The sequence below is a fragment of the Microcaecilia unicolor genome, chromosome 9 (assembly GCF_901765095.1).
Source record: "Microcaecilia unicolor chromosome 9, aMicUni1.1, whole genome shotgun sequence".
In the NCBI taxonomy this organism is placed as follows: Eukaryota; Metazoa; Chordata; class Amphibia; order Gymnophiona; family Siphonopidae; genus Microcaecilia; species Microcaecilia unicolor.
Genome location: NC_044039.1, coordinates 177024558 through 177047080, shown reverse-complemented (window position 1 = coordinate 177047080; position 22523 = coordinate 177024558). Strand labels below are relative to the sequence as shown.

The following is a 22523-nucleotide window of genomic DNA, read 5'->3' as shown; positions in this document are numbered from 1 at the left end:
CCACTCAATGCCGGTGCACTCCCAGTGGATGCAGAAGTCGGAGCAACCATGGAAGTTGATGCTGCTGGTGCCGAAGTCAATGTCCAGTCTTCAAAGAGCCCAAAAGATGCTCCATTTGAGCTAGTCACACGCACAGAGTTCTCACTTGCATTTATAAACAGAGATCACAGAGGGGTCATGATCTGGGCCAAGGCACCCAATGCACAAATTGTGTGGGTCTGAGGCAGAAATCACATGCCTACACTTTGCGCACATCTTGAAGCCACTGGGGGTTTTCTGGGACATCTAAAAAAGAATCTCAGCTAAATTAAATTCCTCAATCTTGAACTGATAAGACAGGAGCAGTGTTCAAATTGAGGACAGGCTGCGGCCTAAATGCGCAGCCACACAGAAAAATAAAGGAAACTTAAAAATGACAAGAAAGATCTGAATGAATGAATAAATAAATAAATAAGAGATTGGCAAAAACCGAAACTGACGAAAAAAAGGCACTCACAAGAAACAAGTAGCACAGAGTGGGGGAGAGAACACAAAATGTGTACTCTAGCTCTACGGAAAATCTATGACTGGAGGACCCATGCTTGCGCATCGGGTGAAAAAGCAGCAGCACATGCACGGTGGGACGCTGCTGAACTTTCTACCTTACCAGCTAGACAGCATCCGCACCGGGCTCTGTCGGATGACATCACCCAGATGTGAGAATATGAAGGCCTGCTTGTCTTCGTTGAATTCAATATTCCATCTCCGATGTCTTTTCAAAATCATTGGGATGTTGCAAAAATTGATCTTGAAATTCTTGAAACAATTACTCAGCCTGAGCTTTGATGAATCAACTCCAGCTCACTAAGTTTTTCTACTCAGGAACTACAGTACAATCTCGATTATCCAACCTTCATTAATCCGACCATCTGAAACACCCAACACACCCCCTGGTAACATCATCGTGATGCTGTTAAGAAGTGTGCAGGTTCTCTTCCTGTTTTCCAGCTTCACATGCTATAAGGAAGCCAGGTTTGATCTGTTGCTGGTTAGTATTAATAAACAATATTTTAAAAACAAGAATTAGTTGTTTTATTTTTCTGACCATATTTTATAGATTTTATTTCCTCTTTATTGTCTCTGCTTTTATTTTGTATAACTTCATTTCCATGTTCTTCCTCCCATTTTATAGTTTACTGTGCTTGTCTCCGCCTTTCACCACACATTTCTTCCTCACCTGTGTATCATATCCTTCAACCTCAACTTCATGTTTCTTTTTTTCCCTTTGTCACCAGTGTTTTATCTCTCTCCTTTTCCTTTACATATATACATTAACCTCTTCAAAATTTGTAATTTTTTGTAAAGTGTAAAGTGCACAAATAAATGCTTTTAGAAATATCTGTAACAATCAGTTTTTCTGAACTTTAGTGGCAATGTGTGTTCATTCAATAAATTTGAACTAAAAATTTGATTCAAGCTTGTTAAATAATATAAAACACATTTTTCTTATATATATGGAGCTGTATCACTCTTATGTTTGAATTATGTTTTGAATAGCAAGACCATTTGAACACAAAATGGAAATAAGTAAACTAACATTTTGCCAGTTCTAGAACTCACATTTTTAACACTTTCTTCCGAATCTCCACCTCCTTATCTACAGTTGGGTCTTCAAAGAGCTGAACTCGAAAGTTGCTCTTTCGCAGTGCTGTGCCACATTCCTGACAACTCCCAGCCCCTCTGACAAACAGCAATTCCACACAGTTTTCACACCTGGAAAAGAAAAAAAAATCTGCATTTGCTCTATGCCTAATTAGACTTTACACAAGATAATTAGATCAGTAAAGACAAACATTCTAAAAGGTGACACCTAGTTTTAGGCTTTAACAACACATGTAAATGTCAGAATTATAGCCATGTAACAGATCTCTTGTCAAATACAGACCAGTGTAAAAAGTACAAGTATTCATATAGCTTGTACTTTCACTAGGGGCACATGAATGGGGAGAGTTTGGGTGAGCCTAGGTAGAGCATACAAATACGTGCTTACATTTGAAAATACTATAATGCATGCATGATCTTGCTAACATCTATGCACACCTAACCAAAAATACCACCCTCTCACATTGGACAGGTAGTCAAGAAAAAGAACAAAAACAGACCAGTGTTTTGCTTGAACATCTAGGCACAGGCATTTACACTGGCCCTTGTGCTTTAAATCAAGCCCTGTTTTTTGTCAATTGGGCTAATACTTTATAAAGCAAAGCAGATGCTTATTTTTCTTTATAATACGTGCCCTGTTATTAAATTAGCCAACATGTTAATTGGCTTCTGAAAATTGCCCACCCCCCAATATGGCCAAATGAACACATTCTTCCATGACGCACATACTTTCAGCTGTACTGAGAGGAGGCACTTCCCAAGATGGCACCTGAGTAAGACGCGCCTGTGGGAGCTCCAGGCTTCGACGGCAAAGTTGAGCAGCGCGGCAGACGGCGCTCCCGGTCTGAGCAAGACACGCCTGCGGGAACTCAGGGCTTGGAAGACGAAGCCTGGGCTGGGTAGCAGATGGCGCCCTGGCCTGAGTGAGACGCGCCTGAGGGAGCTCTGGGCTTGGAGGACAAAGCCTGGGCTGGGCAGTGATCGGCACTCCCGGTCTGAGTGGGACATGCCTGCGGTAGCCCCAGGCTCATGAAGGCAAAGCCTGGGCGGAGTAGCGGACAGCATTCCCGGCCGAGACAGCGACCGGCGGAGTCGGCGAGCGGCACCGCTGCCGCCCCCAGAGCAGGGAGAGGCAATCGAACCTCTCACCAAGGGGGACCGCGTGAGGTTCGCCTGGTGGCGGTCGCGCGCCCGGCTCTGCCTCCTCACCCGCCCGCCATGTCCGTGTCCAGCGGGGCTTCCTAGGTGGAGCGAGAATTGTAGAGACATGTGACCACCGGGGCCCAATTGACGGCGCCTCGTGGTCGGATCGCCTGAGGCGGTGGTGGCGACAGGAAGAACGGGAGCGGAGCGGCGGCAGTGTCCAAAGACAGGCTCCGTGGGACCCAGTGCCTGAGGCGGCGGTGGCAACATGAAGAACGGGAGCAGAGTGGCGACAATGTCCAAAGACGGGCTCCGTGGGGCCTGGTGCTCAGTAGCAGTGGTGGCCCGAGGCTGCTGCCTCCCCACTGATTTCTACCTCCAGCCACCTATGTGGCACTCATAGCTGTGGAGTCTCTGTGTCCTGTATCTTCCTAATGAGATATTGCACTCTCCAGTCACCCAGCTCTGAGCTACTTCTACCTGTTTGACTATTTTCTCACACCTCTGCAATAAAGCTGTCTCTCCTCAGATTTCTACCTCCAACCACTGATACAGCTCTCAGAATTACAGAGTCTCCATGCCCTGGGGCAACACGTCTGAACATCTGACTGTGAGTAAATTATCTGTATTTATCCAATAAAAGAAACTTCAGAAAAGAAAGCGACTTCAGGTGTGTTCTGATGTGCCAAGGTTATACTTCAAGACATTGAGACTTTACAGTGGAAGCAATTAGCTGATAGGAGACAAATTAAAGAAAAACCCTAATCCATCTCCTCTGCCCACTAACACAACACTGGACCCAGAGCCACTACTGATCTCAATAGCTCAAAGGCAAGCTGAAAATACATAAAACACACAAGACCAGAACACCAGATTCCATACCAAAGAACAAAGTCCTATCATGCACCCTATCGAACACGTCCTACTAGCAGCCCAAAGTGAACTGAACTGATACCAAAATGAATACCGTCAAACTACTCCTAGCAATCTACTCCTTATCTCTGATTCACCTAACACTAACCACCTCACTCGCAGAAAGTAACATCATACCCATACTACATAATCATCAAAGACTGATCAGATACACCACACCTCATCAAACTGACAACCAAAACAAAGGAAGAACACCAACATGCGGACAACCTCAACAGAAGGGAAAGAAAGGTCACAACAAATTCACACTAACAAATATACGACAACTAACAAAAATCCACACCACACCAAACATAGAAGACCCATACCATCAACGCCAGATCCGTAGTAAACAAAACAACACTAGTAACAGACTAGAGCATGTCAGAAAACCTTGATCTACTTTTCATCAATGAAACCTGAATCCATGATCAAAAGGACCCTATAATCCTAGACCTATGCCCTCCAGGATACAAAATCACTCACTGGACCAGAAAGGAAAAGAGAGGCAGAGGCATAGCACTAATCTATCGATCCCACTTTCCTGCCCCGACGTCACTAGACCACCAGGGAAGATCGCGTGACGTGAGTAGGGAGAAATGGTGACAGGGCCGGGGGGAGGGCGATCCCGAACTCGGACAAGACGCACCGGAGCACCTAGGTTTTAGAGGAGGGAAAAAGGAAAAAAAAAATTTTTCCTATTTCCCTCCTCTAAAACCTAGGTGCGTCTTATGGTCCGATGCGTCTTATAGTCCGAAAAATACGGTATTTCTAATGAAAAAATCACATTATTTTTTTCCTCCTATACTAGTATAATATTTTCAATGATGTATGTTTATATGCGCCATAGCTGGTATAAGGGGTGTGGCTAATGTGGGTGTGGCTATCATAGGGGTGGAGCCATATGTGGTGACCCCGCCCATAATGAGTACCGGCACCTTTTTTTCTACAAAGAAAGCACTGTGTATATCATAGAGGAAAGGAGGGAATGGGGGAATATGATACAGAAGTTATGCAAACTAATCTTTTTCAGAGATGGGGAAGCAGTAGAACTAGAGGTCATGAGTTGAGGTTGAAGGGTGAGAGATTTAGGATCAACATCAGGAAATACTTTTTCACAGAAAGGGTGGTGGATGCCTGGGATGCACTCCTGTGGGAGGCTGTGAAGACAAAAACGGCAACGGAATTCAAGAATGCTTGGGAGGGACACTATATAGAAAAAGGATGGAATCCAATTAAAACAAAACTAAAATGACCTCTTAACTGAAGTGAGCTTTGACCACAGCTTCAGAAGTTGGGAAGTAGGATTGGTGCCAAGCAGACTTCTATGGTTTGTCCCCAAAATTGGCAGGGAAAGACGGAGATTAAGTACACCAGTGTTTAATCTTAAAGAAGTGGAACCTGTCCACAGTGCCAGATTCAATTCTAGTCAAATTGTCAGGCACACTGAATGGACAGTGCAAGTCTTAATCTGCCGATATTTGCTACGTTACCATGAGGGGCCCCTTTTATTAAGCCATGGCAGTGCGAGCGTCCCTTTTGGGCATGCACCGGGCCAGTTTTTACTGCATCTAGGAAAAAGGGCCTTTTTATAACGGGCTGGAAAATGGACATGCGGCAAAATAAAAACCAGCACATGTCCATTTTCAGCCTGAAACACCACCCATTGACTTAGCGGTAAGGTCTCACGCGCAACCTGGGCAGTGGGCATGCAGCGCACACACACTGCTGTTTACTGCCAGGAAAGTGCCACACAGTAGAAAATAAACAATATTTTCTACCGCGTGTTTTAGGCACATGCCAAATTCAAAATTACCACCTGGGGCATGTGGTAGCCAGGCGGTAATGCAGATTTGGCACGCACTGATCGCCTTTGAAATTTGCTTTCAAAAAGGTAAATGTAGGAAGTCAAATATGTTAGCGTTTAACTTTAAAAAAGGAAGCTATGATAAAATGAAAACGGTAAAAAAATAAAAAACTTAGAGGAGTAACTGAGAGGGTTAGAAACCGACAACAGGCATGGATGCTGTTCAAAAACACCATCCTGGAGGCCCAGGCCAAACATATTCCACGTATCAGAAAAGGAGGACGGAAAACTAAACAATAGCCGGCATGGTTAAAAAATGAGGTAAAGGAGGCTATTGGAACTACAAAGGAATCCTTCAGAAAATGGAAGAAGGAACCGAATGAAGAAAATAAGAAGCGGCATAAGGAATGTCAAGTCAGATGCAAAGCGCTGATAAGAAAGGCAAAGAGGGATTTTGAAAGAAAGATAGCGTTAGAGGCGAAAACTGATAGTAAAAATTTTTTTAGATACATTAAAAGCAGGAAGCCAGCAAAAGAATCGGTTGGCCCGCAATGACCGGGGTGTAAAAGGGGCGATCAAAGAAAACAAAGAAATAGCAGAAAAACTAAATGAGTTCTTTGCCTCGTTCTTCACCGAGGAAGATTTGGGAGGGATAACAGTGCCGGACAGGGTATTCGAGGCTGACGAGTCGGAAAAACTTAATGAAATACCTGTAAACCTGGAAGACGCAATGGAGCAGTTCTGCAAACTGAAGAGTAGCAAATCTCCAGGACCGGATGGTATTCATCCCAGGATACTGATAGAACTAAAAAATGAGCTGGCAGAGCTACTGTTAGTGATTTGTAATTTGTCCTTAAAATCGAGAGTGGTACCGGAAGATTGGAGGGTGGCCAATGTAACGCCAATATTTTAAAAAGGTTCCAAATGAGATCCAGGAAATTATAGACCGGTGAGTCTGAGGTCGGTGCCGGGCAAAATGGTAGAGACATTATCAAAAACAAAATTACAGAGCACATTCAAAAGCATGGACTAATGGGACAAAGTCAAAATGGATTTAGTGAAGGGAAGTCTTGCCTCACCAATCTGCTGCATTTCTTTGAAGGGGTAAACAAACATGTGGACAAAGTGAGCCGGTTGATATTGTGTATCTAGATTTTCAGAAGGCATTTGATAAGGTACCTCATGAAAGACTACAGAGGAGATTAGAGGGGCATGGGATCGGAGGTAGTGTCTTACTGTGGATTAAAAACTGGTTGAAAGATAGGAAACAGAGAGTAGGGTTAAAAGATCAATATTCGCAATTAGTGGGGTCCCTCAGGGATCTGTGCTGGGACCTCTGCTTTTTAACATATTCGTAAATGACCTAGAGATGGGGGTAACTAGTGAGGTAATCAAATTTGCTGATGACACAAAGTTATTCAAAGTCGTCAAATCACAGGAAGATTGTGAAAAATTATGAGACTGGGAGACTGGGCATCTAAATGGCAGATGATGTTTAATGTGAACAAGTGCAAAGTGATACATGTGGGAAAAAGGAACCCAAACTATAGCTACGTCATGCAGGGTTCAGCGTTAGGAGTCACAGACCAAGAAAGGGATCTAGGTGTCATCGTTGATAATACGTTGAAACCTTCTGCGGCTAGGAAATCAAATAGAATGTTGGGTATTATTAGGAAAGGGATGGAAAAAATGAGGCTATTATTCTGCCATTGTATCACTCCATGGTGTGACCGAACCTCGAGTATTGTGTGCAATTCTGGTCGCCGCACCTCAAAAAAGATACAGTGGAATTAGAAAAGATGTAGAGAAGGGCAGCAAAGATGATACAGGGGATGGGACGACTTCACTATGAGGAAAGGCTGAAGAGGCTGGAGCTCTTCAGCTTGGAGAAAAAGCGGCTGAGGGGAGATATGATAGAGGTCTATAAGATAATGAGTGGAATGGAAAGGGTCGATGTGGAGCATCTGTTTACGCTTTCAAAAAATACTAGGACAAGGGGGCATGCGATGAAGCTGCAGTGTAGTAAATTTAGAATGAATCGGAGGACATTTTTCTTCACTCAACGCGTAGTTAGACTCTGGAATTCGTTGCCGGTAAAAGTGGTTAAGGCGGTTGACTTAGCAGAATTTTAAAAAGGGTTGGATGGCGTCCTGGAGGAAAAGGCCATAGAATGTTATTGAATGGACGTGGGGAAAATCCACTATTTCTGGGATGGGCAGGACAAATTGTTCTTTTGGCCGCTGTCGGAGACAGGGTGCTGGGCTCGATGGACCCTTGGTCTGTCCCAGCATGGCGATGCTTATGTACTTATGTAGGCTCTTACACATCTTTGTAAAAGTGCCCCTGAGTTTCTGAGATGGAAGATCGAAACTGAACAATACAAGATTTTCATACAATTTTGATTAGACTAGATCTTTGAAAGTAAGATGCAAAATAAGTTCAGCCAAACTTACTTTCATCTGCCATTCCTGGATATTATAAATTTCTCTTTCTCTTTATCATCTTTCATGTTTAATAACACAAATACAAGGCAGCAATGAACCAATATAAATAAGAATGCATGTGAATACATGCATCAAAGAACATGTCAGCAGAGAGCAACACCTGTTAAAGTCATTTCCTACTGCTGACACAAGCTGCTATATATAATTACTAATCAGAGTGAAAGAACAGTTCTATATTAATGGCCAATGCACCTGCTTCTTTGAACCCCAATGTACCCTGCATATGGGATTCCACTGCCATCAGTAACTACATAGAAAGTTATAAAAACACACTGCCACATGTGTTGCCAGCCTAAGCAAGATCCACCATAAGTGAAAGGATTTCTACAATAAACCCAGAAGTGAGGGAAGAAAGCGTAATCAATTTTGACTGGCAACAAGGGAAATGATGGAGAGAGTTCTGGATGAATTAAAGCCCATATACTGTATGGAAGACCCTGGCATTTTGTGGCCGAATTCAATAAATTGTTTTAAATAGATTAGAACGTGTAGCGCTTCGCTTATTAAGCTGCACTAAGAAACAGGCTTAGCGTGTCCTTACAGTGGCTTTTCTCGCATGTTAAGCCCATTTCTTGCTTGGTCATCAAAAAGGACTTTTTCCTATTTGTTTCCCTTTTAGCCATGCATGGTTAGCACAAGTGAACAGCTGTTTAAAAAAATTATCGTGGGAGCACTTACCACCTCTTGTTTAGGATGTGCCAAGGGTTCCTGCAATATAAGATACAGTTGCTACCCCGTAAGTTTACAGTATACATATAAAGTATCGCATACCATGTAAAATGAGTTTATCTGGTTGGGCAGACTGGATGGACTGTACAGGTCCTTATCTGCCATCATTTACTATGTTACTATGTTAACACAGCGCTAATGTAGATGCGCTACCTCATTACCACATCCATACCCAGTCTCCATCCTGACCAAGCGGCAGTCAAAGGGGCCCTGTGGTGTCATCAGTGCATAGGTTTGCCACACACCAAGGCTTCCTTTTACCACTGCTCAGTAAAAGTTCATTTCCGGCTGAGGAAGGAAATGGCCATGCTGTAAGTGACTTAAAAGGCAGCACTATACTTCACTAGGACCCTTTCCTTAATACGATACACACATTAATAGGTCCAGATCTACTCCCCACTTAACCACACATATCTATCAAGTTGTAATCACACCTTTATTCCATCTTGCCTCAGTAGTGCTTGATTATCCCTCAATGATTTCTTAGGGTAATCCACATGGCACTAACATCTTCATCGGCATATTAATATTCTTTATAAGTGAAATTTTACAAAGTACTTATCTTCACCACTTTACTCGGACAAAAGGGGGAGACGTTGTCCGACACGCATGTTTCGCCACTAGGCTTTCTCAAGGACTTCCCCTAAAAAACAAACACACAAAACCCGTCTTACTATCACTGAGCCCGGGGGTACTTTTAGCCACCCACGCCCAATGCCCAATATACTTTTACTCCCCCAAAATATCACTCATAATTACCCATACGCCGTCCCAGCGCCAGCTCAGCCAACATGTCTAGGGTATAACTCCCGTCAAGATGGCGGCGGCGTCTACAACTAATGTCTTTATTCACCTTTCACTGATGACGTTTCTGGAACCCCAAGCCCTCAATGGTCCCACCTGACCTATAACTACGTTCAAACATTATGACTAAATTAAAGAGCCCCACTCCAATTCCGCATTAAGCCCCTTAAGGCTAACGGTATCCAAATAGAAGATGTGCCACTGTTCACGATAATTCAGAAGCTTTTTCAGGGACCCCCCTTCCCTCCGGTCATGAACCTGTTCCAACACCCTCCACCGTATATCATCAATCCCATGACCTTTCTCCATCCAGTGCTCCACCAGGGGAGCCTGGGTATTCTGAGTAACTATACGGGATTTATGTTCTGTCAAGCGCACCTTAATTGGTCTACTGCTCCGGCCTATGTAAATAAGATCACATGGGCAATGAATACAGTAGACTATATTTTTAGTTGCACAGTCCGTGATACCCTTAGATCTCAAAATTTTCCTAGTGCCCAGATCCACCCAATGGCTTCCCTCCATTGTACTATCACACCACTGACACTTCCCACTGCTGAATCCAGTTTCAGAGTCTGACATTGCCAGCTGAAGGAATATTTTTAAAGGCATTGGCAGGAGGAAGCGGACCTCGGCTGGCGTGGGTTAGGGTCCCCCGCCAGCAAAGGTAGGTGACGGCGGCGGGGGGGGGTCAGCAATGGCGGCAGCGGCGGGGCTATAATGTGCCCCCTCCCTACCGCCGAACTTCAGATACACCTCTGGTTGTTAGAAACTGATAATCTATTAGATGGTTTTCTCTCAGCATTTAGACAATACCCTGGTACAGAAATATTGAAGAACAGAATTGGTTAGCTAGTATTTAATATCTATACATGTTTGTGATTTCATGGTGTATCAGTTGGGGTACGTAAGAGGATGTTACTATAGGCCACTGAAAATCACTTCATAGAAAAATTGTACTTTATAGAAAAAGTACAATTTCAGTAACTGATTACAGAGATTTAGATGTATAGTCCAGATTTACTTATGTAAGACCAAGACAGGCATGTGCTTGATCAGACATTAAGGGCCCTGTTTATTAAGCTGCACTGTAGGTGTGCTAAAAATTAGTGTGTGATAATGCGCACCTCTTGCTTCTCACAGGTCTCCCACTTAGCCATCTCTCTCCTCTTCAATCTGTTCAAAATTCTGCTGCATGACTAATATTCCGCCAGTGTCGTTATGCTCATGTTAGCCCTCTCCTCAAGTCACTTCACTGGCTTCCTATCCATTTCCGCATACAGTTCAAACTCCTCTTATTGACCTATAAGTGCATTCACTCTGCAGTTCCTCAGTACCTCTCCACTCTCATCTCTCCCTACATTCCTCCCCGGGAACTCCGTTCACTAGGTAAATCTCTCTTATCTGCACCCTTCTCCTCCACCGCTAACTCCAGACTCCGTTCCTTTTATCTTGCTGCACCATATGCCTGGAATAGACTTCCTGAGCCAATATGTCAAGCTCCATCTCTGGTCGTCTTCAAATCTAAGCTAAAAGTCCACCTTTTTGATGCTGCTTTTAACTCCTAACCCTTATTCACTTGTTCAGAACCCTTATTTTATCATCCTCACTTTAATATTCCCTTATCTCTTGTTTGTCCTGTTTGTCTGTCCTAATTAGATTGTAAGCTCTGCTGAGTAGGGACTGTCTCTTCATGTTCAAGTGTACAGCGCTGCGTACGTCTAGTAGAGCTATATAAATGATTAGTAGTAGTAGCGCATGCTAATTTGTAGCGCGCCTACAACGTGGCTCAGTAAACAGGGTCCTATGTAACTGATGGATCTGAGAGAAAAAAACACAAAAAAAGCTTTCCACTATTCATCAACTACTCTATTTCTTTTTGGCATAACAAGCTTAACCAGGGCAAAAATAATGCCAATAAATTAACCCTGGAGTAAACACATATTATTGTATGGAGGCATATATTAGTGCACCTTTAAAAATGTAGTATACTTTAAATCAATTTAGTGCACACTATCGACTAAGTATGTCGTAATTAATTGTTTAATGGCATTAACTCAATATGGCATGAAGTAAAAATTTCGTATTTTAAAAAAGTGTGAAACTCAAAAGCCAGCTGAAAATCTGTTTTAAAAAAAATGTTAACTTTTTTTTTTTCTTTCTTTCTTTTGCCTGTGCAGAGTCCTACTATCATACTTATAGAGCATATTTTCTAAATCTTCAGTCTGGATTTACACACAGAAAATAAAGAGTTGCATGTGTGGCCATGCGCTAGCCTAATGGTAAGTGCAGTAGGGTGAGAATCTGGGGAACTGGGTTCAATTCATTAGGGATATCCTAAAAACCTGGCCTGTTTGCGACACTCGAGACTTGAACTCCTGCATCTCTGGTATAAGCTTTGTAAGATTGCTCGATTGATTCTATCTTATGGGAAATAGGGGTATGGTGAGGAAGTCATGGCAATTGCTAAAGGGAGACAGCCAGTGGCCAGATTCAGGGCCCATGACTGCATATTTACTGAAGGAGCTCTGGTACATGGCCCAGGGCCATCAATGCAATGACCAGACCAGGTAGATTAGTGAAGGGACAGGGGACAAAATCCCCATGCAAGTTGCAAATTAATGCTCATGGTGCCAGGATCCCAGATTGGTTCAAATAGCTGGAGGCCCAAACCAGTAGGAAAGGGCTACCCGGGCCAAAAAAAAAAAAAAGTAAGACTTGTCACTAACTGCAAAAGCTTTATATTTTTGCTACTGAAAATCATACAAAAATAAGGAAGAATGCTTTCACATGTTCTGTTACAGAGCAATCACACGTGTATATGAATATGCTACAGCTTGTACTGCCCACCTCCATGTAATACTTGGTGCAAAATATATCACACAAGAAACAACGTAAGTAAAAGGGATAGAACAAATTTTTGTGTCAGTTTTTGAAGGAGGCTGAACTGCTAAAGCAGCCATTAAACTGGTTTTTCCAGATGCTTTCAGGTATTTTCTTGAATTATACATAAACAAGTTTACTCATGGACTACAAGTGCACCACTATAATGTTTCCCAGGATAAAAATGGCAGGGTTAGAACAAGAGATAGAAAGTAATCAGAGAAGAACTAATCCTAAAATGTCAACATTCACCTCTATAGCTCTCAGTCTGCAACTCACCATTATCCTTTTGTCCTTTGTAGCTCAGCTCCATAGTAAGTCTGAGCTCTGTTAACATCTTCCTCTCCTGAAGAGAAAGCATTCTCTAGGCTATTAGAACCTGCCTTTCATGATACCAACAGCAATTTTAGTGTTCCCACCAGTGCCTTGTGGACAGTTTCTTCTCAGCAAATCAATTAGAATCAAATCTGATTCTCATGATGTCTCTAGATTTTTGAATTCAATGGATGTAAGTGGTTTCTTCCTCATTGCTACAGGATATCCTCCTTGCTTTTCTGCTGTAAATCCATTTTTCCATACATTATATGCCACTAGATTAAAGCATTATAAATACTTTTTTTTTTTTTACAGAGGCAAAAATTGGGGAAACTTTATTGGAATAACAATTTGTACACTTGTTGCCAAAGTAACACATGTGGTGGTAATTTAATAAGAGAACACCTATATCAGTTTAACAAAAATATGACCTATGTTATATGGCTGTGTTAAAAGACCACATACAAAAAAAAAAAAACCTATACTGTGAATCAACAACCCATATATACCTAGTTCAAACTTAGCCGAGATTGGGTGGCAGAGCCAGTGGGGGGGAGGCGGGACTGGTGGTTGGGAGGCGGGACTAGTGCTGGGCAAGACTTCTATGGTCTGCACCCTGAAAATGGCAGGTACAAATCAAGGTAAGGTATACACAAAAAGTAGCACATATGAGTTTATCTTGTTGGGCAGACTGGATGGACCGTGCAGGTCTTTTTCTGCTGTCATCTACTATGTTACTATATATGTGGCACATATGAACCATCACACCAAAGGAAACTCATATAAAGTTTCAATATTTACAATCAGTCCATTGATCTCCAACCAATAACTGTAAGAAATAATTTTGTATATATTACCGTGTTCTATTTTTGTAACTCACTATCTTCACCAGAAGCGTACTGTACTTATCTTCAAGTCGAAGGCTTAGTCATTAACATAACACCAGACATGATAGTGTTTCAAGCTAGTGTTCTGCTTCAAGGAGGTTATACATGCAAAAGAGTCCCCGTATTTGTTGTGCATCATATGCAGTTAACCTTGCAGTATGATTAACTGCACATGATACACAACAAATACGGGGAGCCCAGTTTTTGTCTTGATCCACAACTGTACATCCAAAATACAGCTCATAGGCCTTCTTCACAAATGAAGTCATGGTTCTTCTTTGCATCTTCAGACAGAACTCACCACCAATGCAGCAAAAATTGTCAACATGATTAATACATTTCTGCAAGAATTTCAGTTTAATTAACCATCAGGTCATACAATAGATAGCTATTTATCAACTCCCAGAAGCAATACTTTAAAACAGGGCTAAATGATGTCATAATATATTGAAAACTAAACAGCATTCATTTACTAGTGGTCTTGTTCATACACATATATTATACCAAATTTCTGGAAAACTATACACTGCTGAAAAAAAATTTGATGTCATTTCTGTGATCAGCATCCAAAAATCTATAATAAACACCCGATCTCATTATGGAAACAAAAATTATATTGTCCAGGGTCTTTTTATGTTTATTTTACAGCAACCTCTTTGAAGAACCAAATCAGTTTCTTTTTCTTCTTGTTTTTATTTACTTTCCTTACAAAAAATATTAGTGAAGGGGCGGGGAAACCCGTATTATCGAAACAAGATGGGCGGCCATCTTTCGTTGCAATAATACGGTCCAGGACACCCAAATCTCAACATTTAGGTCGACTTTAGAGATGGTTGTCCTTAGAAATGGTCGTCCCCGGTTTTCGGCGATAATGGAAACCGAGGACATCCATCTCAGAAATGACCAAATCCAAGCCATTTGGTCGTGGGAGGAGCCAGCATTCGTAGTGCACTGGTCCCCTCACATGCCAGGATACCAACTGGGCACCCTAGGGGGCACTGCAGTGGACTTCACAAATTGCTCCCAGATGCACAGCTCCCTTACCTTGGGTGCTGAGCCCCCCAAACCCCCCTCAAAACCCACTCCCCACAACTGTACAACACTACCATAGCCCTAAGGGGTGAAGGGGGGCACCTACATGTGGGTACAATGGGCTTCTAGTAGGTTTTGAAGGGCTCACATTTACCACCACAAGTGTAACAGGTGGGGGGGGGGAATGGGCCTGGGTCTGCCTGCCTGAAGTGCACTGCACCCACTAAAACTGCTCCAGGGACCTGCATACTGCTGTCAGGGAGCTGGGTATGACATTTGAAATACCCAGTGTATCTGAATGTAACTCACCTTGAGCTACTATTGAAAAAAGGTGTGAGCAAAATCCAAATAAATAAAATTTGAGGCTTGCATAAAGGCTGGCAAAAAATATTTTTAAAGTTGTTTTTTTTTTTTAGGGTGGGAGGAGGTTTGTGACCTCTGAGGAAGTAAGGGGAGGTCATCCCCGATTTCCTCCGGTGGTCATCTGGTCAGTTCGGGCACCTTTTTGAGGCTTGGTCGCAAGAAAAAATGGACCAAGTCGGTCAAGTGCTCGTCAGGGACGTCCTTCTTTTTTCCATTATCAGTCGAGGATGCCCATGAGTTAAGCATGCTCCAGTCACGCCTTTGCTATGCTTCCGACACGCCCCCGGGAACTTTGGTCGTGTCCGTGACGGAAAACAGTTGAGGTCACCCAAAATCGGCTTTTGATTATGCCGATTTGGGCGACCCTGGGAGAAGGACGCCCATCTCCCGATTTGTGTCGAAAGATGGGCACCCTTCTCTTTCAAAAATGAGCCCACATGTCTTTCAGTTAGTGTGTCGGGACTCCTTGGTTTTTACATCAAATCATACCATGTGAAGATCAATGGAGTCCAGTGCGTCAAATTTGGGTAGGTTCCTATCAATCTCCATTTATAGGTACTGGGTCCGTATCACCCCCTTCCTTCATGGATTCTATCTTTCTGAATACAGCATCATGAAAAGCAATCACAATCTCTCTGCTTTTTTAGTGATTCTGCAGACAGGATACTCCAACCCCCATCCAGCAAGAAGAAATCTCCCCCCAGCAGCATCACTTCTCCCTCGATTCCCACCTCTTTGATTATATTTGCCAGATCCAAGTCAGATGTCTGTAGACCTCATTAATGTGCCATGAAAGTACCATCTTCTCTTTACAGATGATCTACAACACTTCCTCCCTTGTCCATGCCCCCTGCATTTTAGTTAATTTAATATTTTTATTTATTTACTGGGATTTATTAACTGCCTTTAAAAGGGAAGGCTATAAACACTGTTGGCTTGTAATCTTAACAGTTTTGAAGTGTTCGAAATCTTCCTCCCACTCCCCTCTATAAACCTTACAATAAATGCTGACTCACTAACTAGGGAGTTTTGTTAAGACAGGATTACTTGGATTGGCTGGCAGAGAAGCATAAGGAAGTAATTTAAATCAATTGTTGATCATCTGTGAAAAATGAACAGATAAGAAAATTATAGGGGAAGCTTGATTAGCAAGATCTTATTACATCATTTAAGGTAAATTATTTTTAGTTGGTCTTGTGTCATCTCATACCTTACGCAACAAGATCTACAAAAGAAACAACTCAACTCATACATACATAAACACATTTTATAGTCTCAAAGAATATGATAACTCACTCCATACTTCAAAACAGCATATAGGCAAGCAAAAAGGACTACGCACGAAGTGTGGAGGTGTTTGATTTCACAGTAAAGAGATCAATTGTTTTCACCTGTAGGACTTTGGTAGCTCCTTATATCTCAACAGGTACAAAGGTTCATAAAACAGGAATGATAACTAGAAAGCATCATGCTATTAAAGCTGTTAGAACTGTTTCACAGCAAGGAACCAATTTAGTGTGAAAATGGGAAAATCTGAGGGAACTAGAGGAGCAGTGAGGAAAACTGAAATGAGATACCTATAAGAGCAATAAACATTTTTGTTGCAAAGAAACAACAGATGAAAAAGATGCCTCTATGGACTTTTCAAAGTAGCAGCTGTATAGGCAAAGAAAAACGTTTAGTGTTCATAAATTACAAGAGATCACAAAGAAAAAAAAGGAAGGCTGGCAACAATAACTGGAAGGAATAAGAGAAGCTGGGATGCAACTAGAATAAGAAAATAGTTAACAAGGTAAAACAGGGTAACAAGATCTCTTTTTGATACATTAGTGACAAGAAAAGGTGCAAACAGTGGCACTAACACTCGAGGTGAAAGGAGGAATATGTAAGGAAAAAGTGGAATTGTTTAACACAAATTTCTGTTTGGCATTTACTAAGGAAAAGACAGGAATAGTACTACAGTAAACTGCCTTACACAGGAATGGAAGTGAGGTAGATCTCAAACGATTTTCTGAAAACTGTGTTGAGGAGCTAGCTAAATAAGAAGTAGACAAAGTGATAGAACCAGACAGGATACATCCGAGGATATAACAGAACTTAGGGAAGTTCTCGCAGCTTTGCTTTCCAAATTTTTCATTGTTTCTTTAGAGTCAGAAGTGGTTCCGTAGGACTGCAGATTGGCACATTTTGTTCCTCTTCACAACACTGGAAAAAGGGGAGGCTAGAACCACTTAGTTTGACCTTCGTGGCAAGTAAATTCAAGGAAGTGCCGCTAGTTATACCACAGGTAGTTTCTGTCAGACAAATCTGACTAGATGGCCAGTGGATTGGATCAAGAAGAGCACTAAATAGAAAGTACTTGGATTTCAGGAACGCCTTTGGCTTGGTTCTACATAGGTCACTTACAAATAAGATGAGCATCATTGGCATGGCCCTAACATAACTAAGTTAGAAACTGGATGAATAGGAGGCGACAGAATAGTGGTAAATAGTGTTCACTGTAGGAATAAGGGGTATTGCCAATGGTGTGCCACAGGGATAAGTCCTTGGTCCAGTTTTATCAAAGATTTTCTAAGCAATATTGCAGAAGAGCTATAGGAAATGTTAGCTTTTTTTATGGATACCAATAGAAATAAAACAAAATAAAACATGGAAAAGAAAATAAGATGATACCTTTTTTATTGGACAAAACTTAATACATTTCTTGATTAGCTTTCGAAGGTTGCCCTTCTTCGTCAGATCGGAAATAAGCAAATGTTGGTAGATGACAGTATACATAAGGGGAAATGGGACTTGATATACCGCCTTTCTGAGGTTTTGTTTTGCAACTACATTCAAAGCAGTTTACATATATTCAGGTACTTATTTTGTACCAGGGGCAATGGAGGGTTAAGTGACTTGCCCAGAGTCACAGGGAGCTGCAGTGGGAATCAAACTCAGTTTCCCAGGATCAAAGTCCACTGCACTAACCACTAGGCTACTCCTCCACTCATCAAAGGAGTAGACAATGTGGAAGATGTAGAAAACATGAGAAAAGATCTAGTGAAACTTGAGGAATGGTCTAGAAGTTTGCATTTAACACTGAAAAATGCAGGGTCAAACACTTGTGCTGCAAAAGCTCAAGGGAGCAGTACAGAACAGGGTGGACTTCTTCTATGCACAAAAGAAGAGTTGGATCTGAGGTGATGATATCAAATGATGTTAAGTTGGCCAAACAGGTAGATAAGGCGATGACAAAAGCTAGAAGGATGCTTGGGTACATAAAGAGAATAGCTACAAGGAAAGAGGAGGTGCATCTGTGTAAGTCTCTGGTGAGCCCACATTTCTAGTGGGCTATGGAAACTGCACTTTCAAAAGGATATACACCAGATGGAGTAAGTTCAGAGGGTTGCTATTAAAATGGACAGTGGACTTCATCACAAAGCATACGGAGACAGTATTAAGATCCAAACATGTATATTCTGGAGAAGAGGTGGCCTTGGGAATAGAGAAAGAGGCACTGAAATACCACCAAGGAAATCTACTTTCTGTGAAAATAAGGCTCTGGAATGAGGGATCATAGCATGAGGATGAAAGGGAGTAAATTTTGAAGTATTTTAAGAAAATGTTTCTTTACAAAAATGGTGATGAATGCATGGAATATCCTCTCAGTGTGGGTGAGGAAGACAATCAATCTGAGGGACAGAATTGATTGCACAGCTAAGTAGATGGTGTGGATAGGTGGACTAATTAGCCATATGGTATTTTTTGCCACCATGCCAGACCTGTGCAGATCTGTTGCTGGGCTGCCCCCTTAGATGACACCGCTGGCCTGACAAAATTCCCTTCTGGAGATGTGGCCACAAGCACTCCTTGCTCAATATCTGGAACAAAGAGGCCGATGTTCAAAACTACAGCCAGCGTTAACATGCAGTTAACGCTGGTTTTGCACGCATGTCATTTGTGCGAAATGCTCAAATGGTTTCAGTGCAGGTATTAATTCATGCTGAAACCATTAACACAGACCACATTAAAATGGGGTAGGAGGTAGTGTTCTATTGTGGATTAAAAACTGGTTAAAAGATAGAACACAGAGAGTAGGGTTAAATGGTCAGTATTCTCAATGGAGAAGGGTAGTTAGTGGGGTTCCCCAGGGCTCTGTGCTGCGACCACTGCTTTTTAACATATTTATAAATGACCTAGAGATGGGAGTAACTAGTGAGGTAATTAAATTTGCTGATGACACAAAGTTATTCAAAGTCGTTAAATCGCGGGAGGATTGTGAAAAACTACAAGCGGACCTTACGAGACTGGGAGACTAGGCGTCTAAATGGCAAATGACGTTTAATTTGAGCAAGTGCAAAGTGATGCATGTGGGAAACAGGAACCCGAATTATAGCTATGTCATGCAAGATTCCACGTTAGGAGTCACGGACCAAGAAAGGTATCTAGGTGTCGTCGTTGATGATACACTGAAACCTTCTGCTCAGTGTGCCGCTGCGGCTAAGAAAGCAAATAGAATGTTAGGTATTATTAGGAAAGGAATGGAAAACAAAAATGAGAATGTTATAATGCCTTTGTATCGCTCCATGGTGCGACCGCACCTCGAATATTGTGTTCAATTCTGGTTGCCGCATCTCAAAAAAGATATAGTGGAATTAGAAAAGGTGCAGAGAAGGGCAACGAAAATAATAAAGAGAACGGGACAACTTCCCTATGAGGAAAGGCTAAAGTGGCTAGGACTCTTCAGCTTGGAGAAAAGGCGGCTGAGGGGAGAGGTCGATAAAATAATGAGTGGAGTTGAACGGGTAGATGTGAAGCGTCTGTTCACACTTTCCAAAAATACTAGGACTAGGGGGGCATGCGATGAAGCTACAATGTAGTAAATTTAAAACGAATCGCAGAAAATATTTCTTCACTCAACGTGTAATTAAACTCTGGAATTCGTTGCCAGAGAATGTGGTAAAGGCAGTTAGCTTAGCGGAGTTTAAAAAAGGTTTGGACGGCTTCCTAAAGGAAAAATCCATAGACTGTTATTACATGGACTTGGGGAAAATCCACTATTTTTGGGATAAGCAGTATAAAATGCTTTGTACATTTTTGGGATCTTGCCGGGTACTTGTGACCTGGATTGGCCACTGTTGGAAACAGGATGCTCGGCTCCATGGACCTTTGGTCTTTCCCAGTATGGCAATACTTATGTACAATGTGGTAAATTTAAAACGAATCAGAGAAAATGTTTCTTCACTCAATATGTAATTAAACTCTGGAATTCATCGCCAGAGAGTGTGGTAAATGCGGTTAGTTTAGCGGAGTTTAAAAAAGGTTTGGACGGTTTGCTAAAGGAAAAGTCCATAGACCATTATTAAATGGAGTTGAGGAAAATCCACTATTTCTGGGGAAAGCAGTATAAAATGTTTTGTAGTTTTTTGGGATCTTGCCAGGTATTTGTGACCTGGATTGGCCACTGTTGGAAACAGGATACTGGGCTTGATGGACCTTTGGTCCGACCTAGGATGGCAATACTTATGTACTTATGCATTTAAACGCATGCTAATGCAGTCATTACCCACCCCACAGCCATGCTTTAAAAAAAAAAAAAAAAAAAAAAAGAAGTTTCTCACAGGCATTTCAAACTTTTTGCCAGGTCTGGGGCAGCAAAGAAGGGTTGGTTGAAAGTGTCTAGCAGTGCCCCTTCTCTCCTCCTTCCACCTGACCACCATGCCCCAGATTGCTTTGTGCAGTGGCCCCATCCTAACTTCAGCTCCTCCCTCCCAACCTGACCCCCCCTTCCCCAAACATTTAAAAAATGCCTTGGTGGTCTAGGGCACTGAAAAGGCAAAAACAATTTAAGAGCCAATAAAACAAAACATTACCAGAACCCCACCCAACGTTTAGGTCTAGTGGTCCTTTCTCCCCCTAAGACTCCCCGGTAGTCTAGTGGGACACCCCACCCCCAATGTCTGGATCAAGAGGCAGGAGCCATGCCCACTCACTCCTGCCTCCAGGCACCATCATCTTCAAAATAGTGGCACCCTGCCCCACTAGGTAAATCTTTATATGGTAGACAGGCCCCACCCAGTGCTTCCCAAGATGCACTGGGCATAGTGGGGCACTGCCATTTTGCAGATAGCATCGCTCCTGCCTCCTTCAAGGTATGAGGTTGAGGGGCCTTGGGTTGGGGTCACAGGGTGAGGGAGCCCACTAAACTACCAGGGAGTCTTTTTATGGGAACAGCAGGTGAGCGAGAAGACCCTAGACTACCAGAGAATGTGTGTGGCAGGGAGAAAGGGGGGCCCATTAGACCACCTGGGAATTTTGTTTTCTATACTGGGGGGGGTAGCAAGGGAATGCTGAGTCAGGGTGGATGCCGCTAGACACCAGGGATATTTTTAGGGTGCTACGAAGGCAGGTTGGGGGTTAGGGAAAGCATGCCGTGGAATGTGTTTTTGTCTCGTTTTTAACGTTAACTTTCTTGTCAGTACCTGAGCCAATCACCACTCAGGCACTGAAAGGAAAGTTAACGTTCAGCACCAAGTCACAGATTACTGCCCTGATTTTAATGTGGCAGTAATTTGCACACTCATTAGTTTGAACATATGACAACTATTTTTTGTGCTAATTTTGTAGTAGAGTGCAGTCCCTACTGCAAACTTTTGAGCATCGGCCTCAAAGTTTTGGATCCATGCTCCTTGACAAGGTAGGTTGGTGTCCCCCAAGCTGGACTCCCTTAGTGGTCATCCACCTCACCCTTTCTTTCCAGTTGCTCTGGTTATATTCTCTAACTACGACAGATGTTCCCTTTTTAGAATCCTGGACAGTCCTCAGCTTATCATACTTAAACTGTAACCTGAAAAAAATATTCCTATTGAATTTCGAGTAACTTAGAGTGAAAACAAATGATTGAATTACTCAGCAAGTGAGTTTGGAGAGTTCTGCTTATCTCACAAAGACTTACAGTAGTAAGCAGGCAACGGTCCTGTCAAACTATTTGCTGACCAATATAATTCTAATGTATACCAGCACTGCATGTGATCTGGATGATGTATAAAAATAAGCAAATTCAACATAGCTTGGATACCAACAGTCATTCCAGCCACATTTAACAAGTTCTTGCTTCAGTACAGCAATGAGCTTATAGGTTTTTGTAGAATAAATGCAGAATAATTCTGCAGGTCAGGTCTTGATTTATACAGTATCTTTTCCATTATTTACAGAGCATGCTGTAGAAAATAAAACTTTCCTGTGTGTATCGCACCAGTCTGTTTTTTGATAAGGTTGTTTTTAAAGTTATGTGCGATTAGATTAATAAAATATTACCACATAAGGTACAGTGGAGTGGAGGAGTAATCTAGTGGTTACAGCACCAGTCTTGACATCCAGAGATGGCTGGTTCAAATGCCACTGCTGCTCCTTGTGATCTTGGGCAAATCACTTAACACTCCATTGCCTCAGGTACAAAATTAGATTGTGAGCCCTCCAGGGACAGAGAAATACCCAGTGTACCTGAATGTAACTCACCTT

At 42.3% G+C, this 22523-nt stretch overlaps 1 protein-coding gene across 2 annotated transcripts in view; it reads right to left on the bottom strand.

Moving 5' to 3' along the window:
- MNAT1 (MNAT1 component of CDK activating kinase) overlaps positions 1 to 22523 on the bottom strand; it is a 375378-nt gene that overhangs the window by 290021 nt on the left and 62834 nt on the right. For both annotated transcript variants that reach the window (XM_030214363.1, XM_030214362.1), the window contains exon 2: positions 1600 to 1752. In XM_030214363.1, the coding sequence (XP_030070223.1) occupies positions 1600 to 1752 (153 nt within the window). The remainder of the gene's footprint in view (positions 1 to 1599; positions 1753 to 22523) is intronic.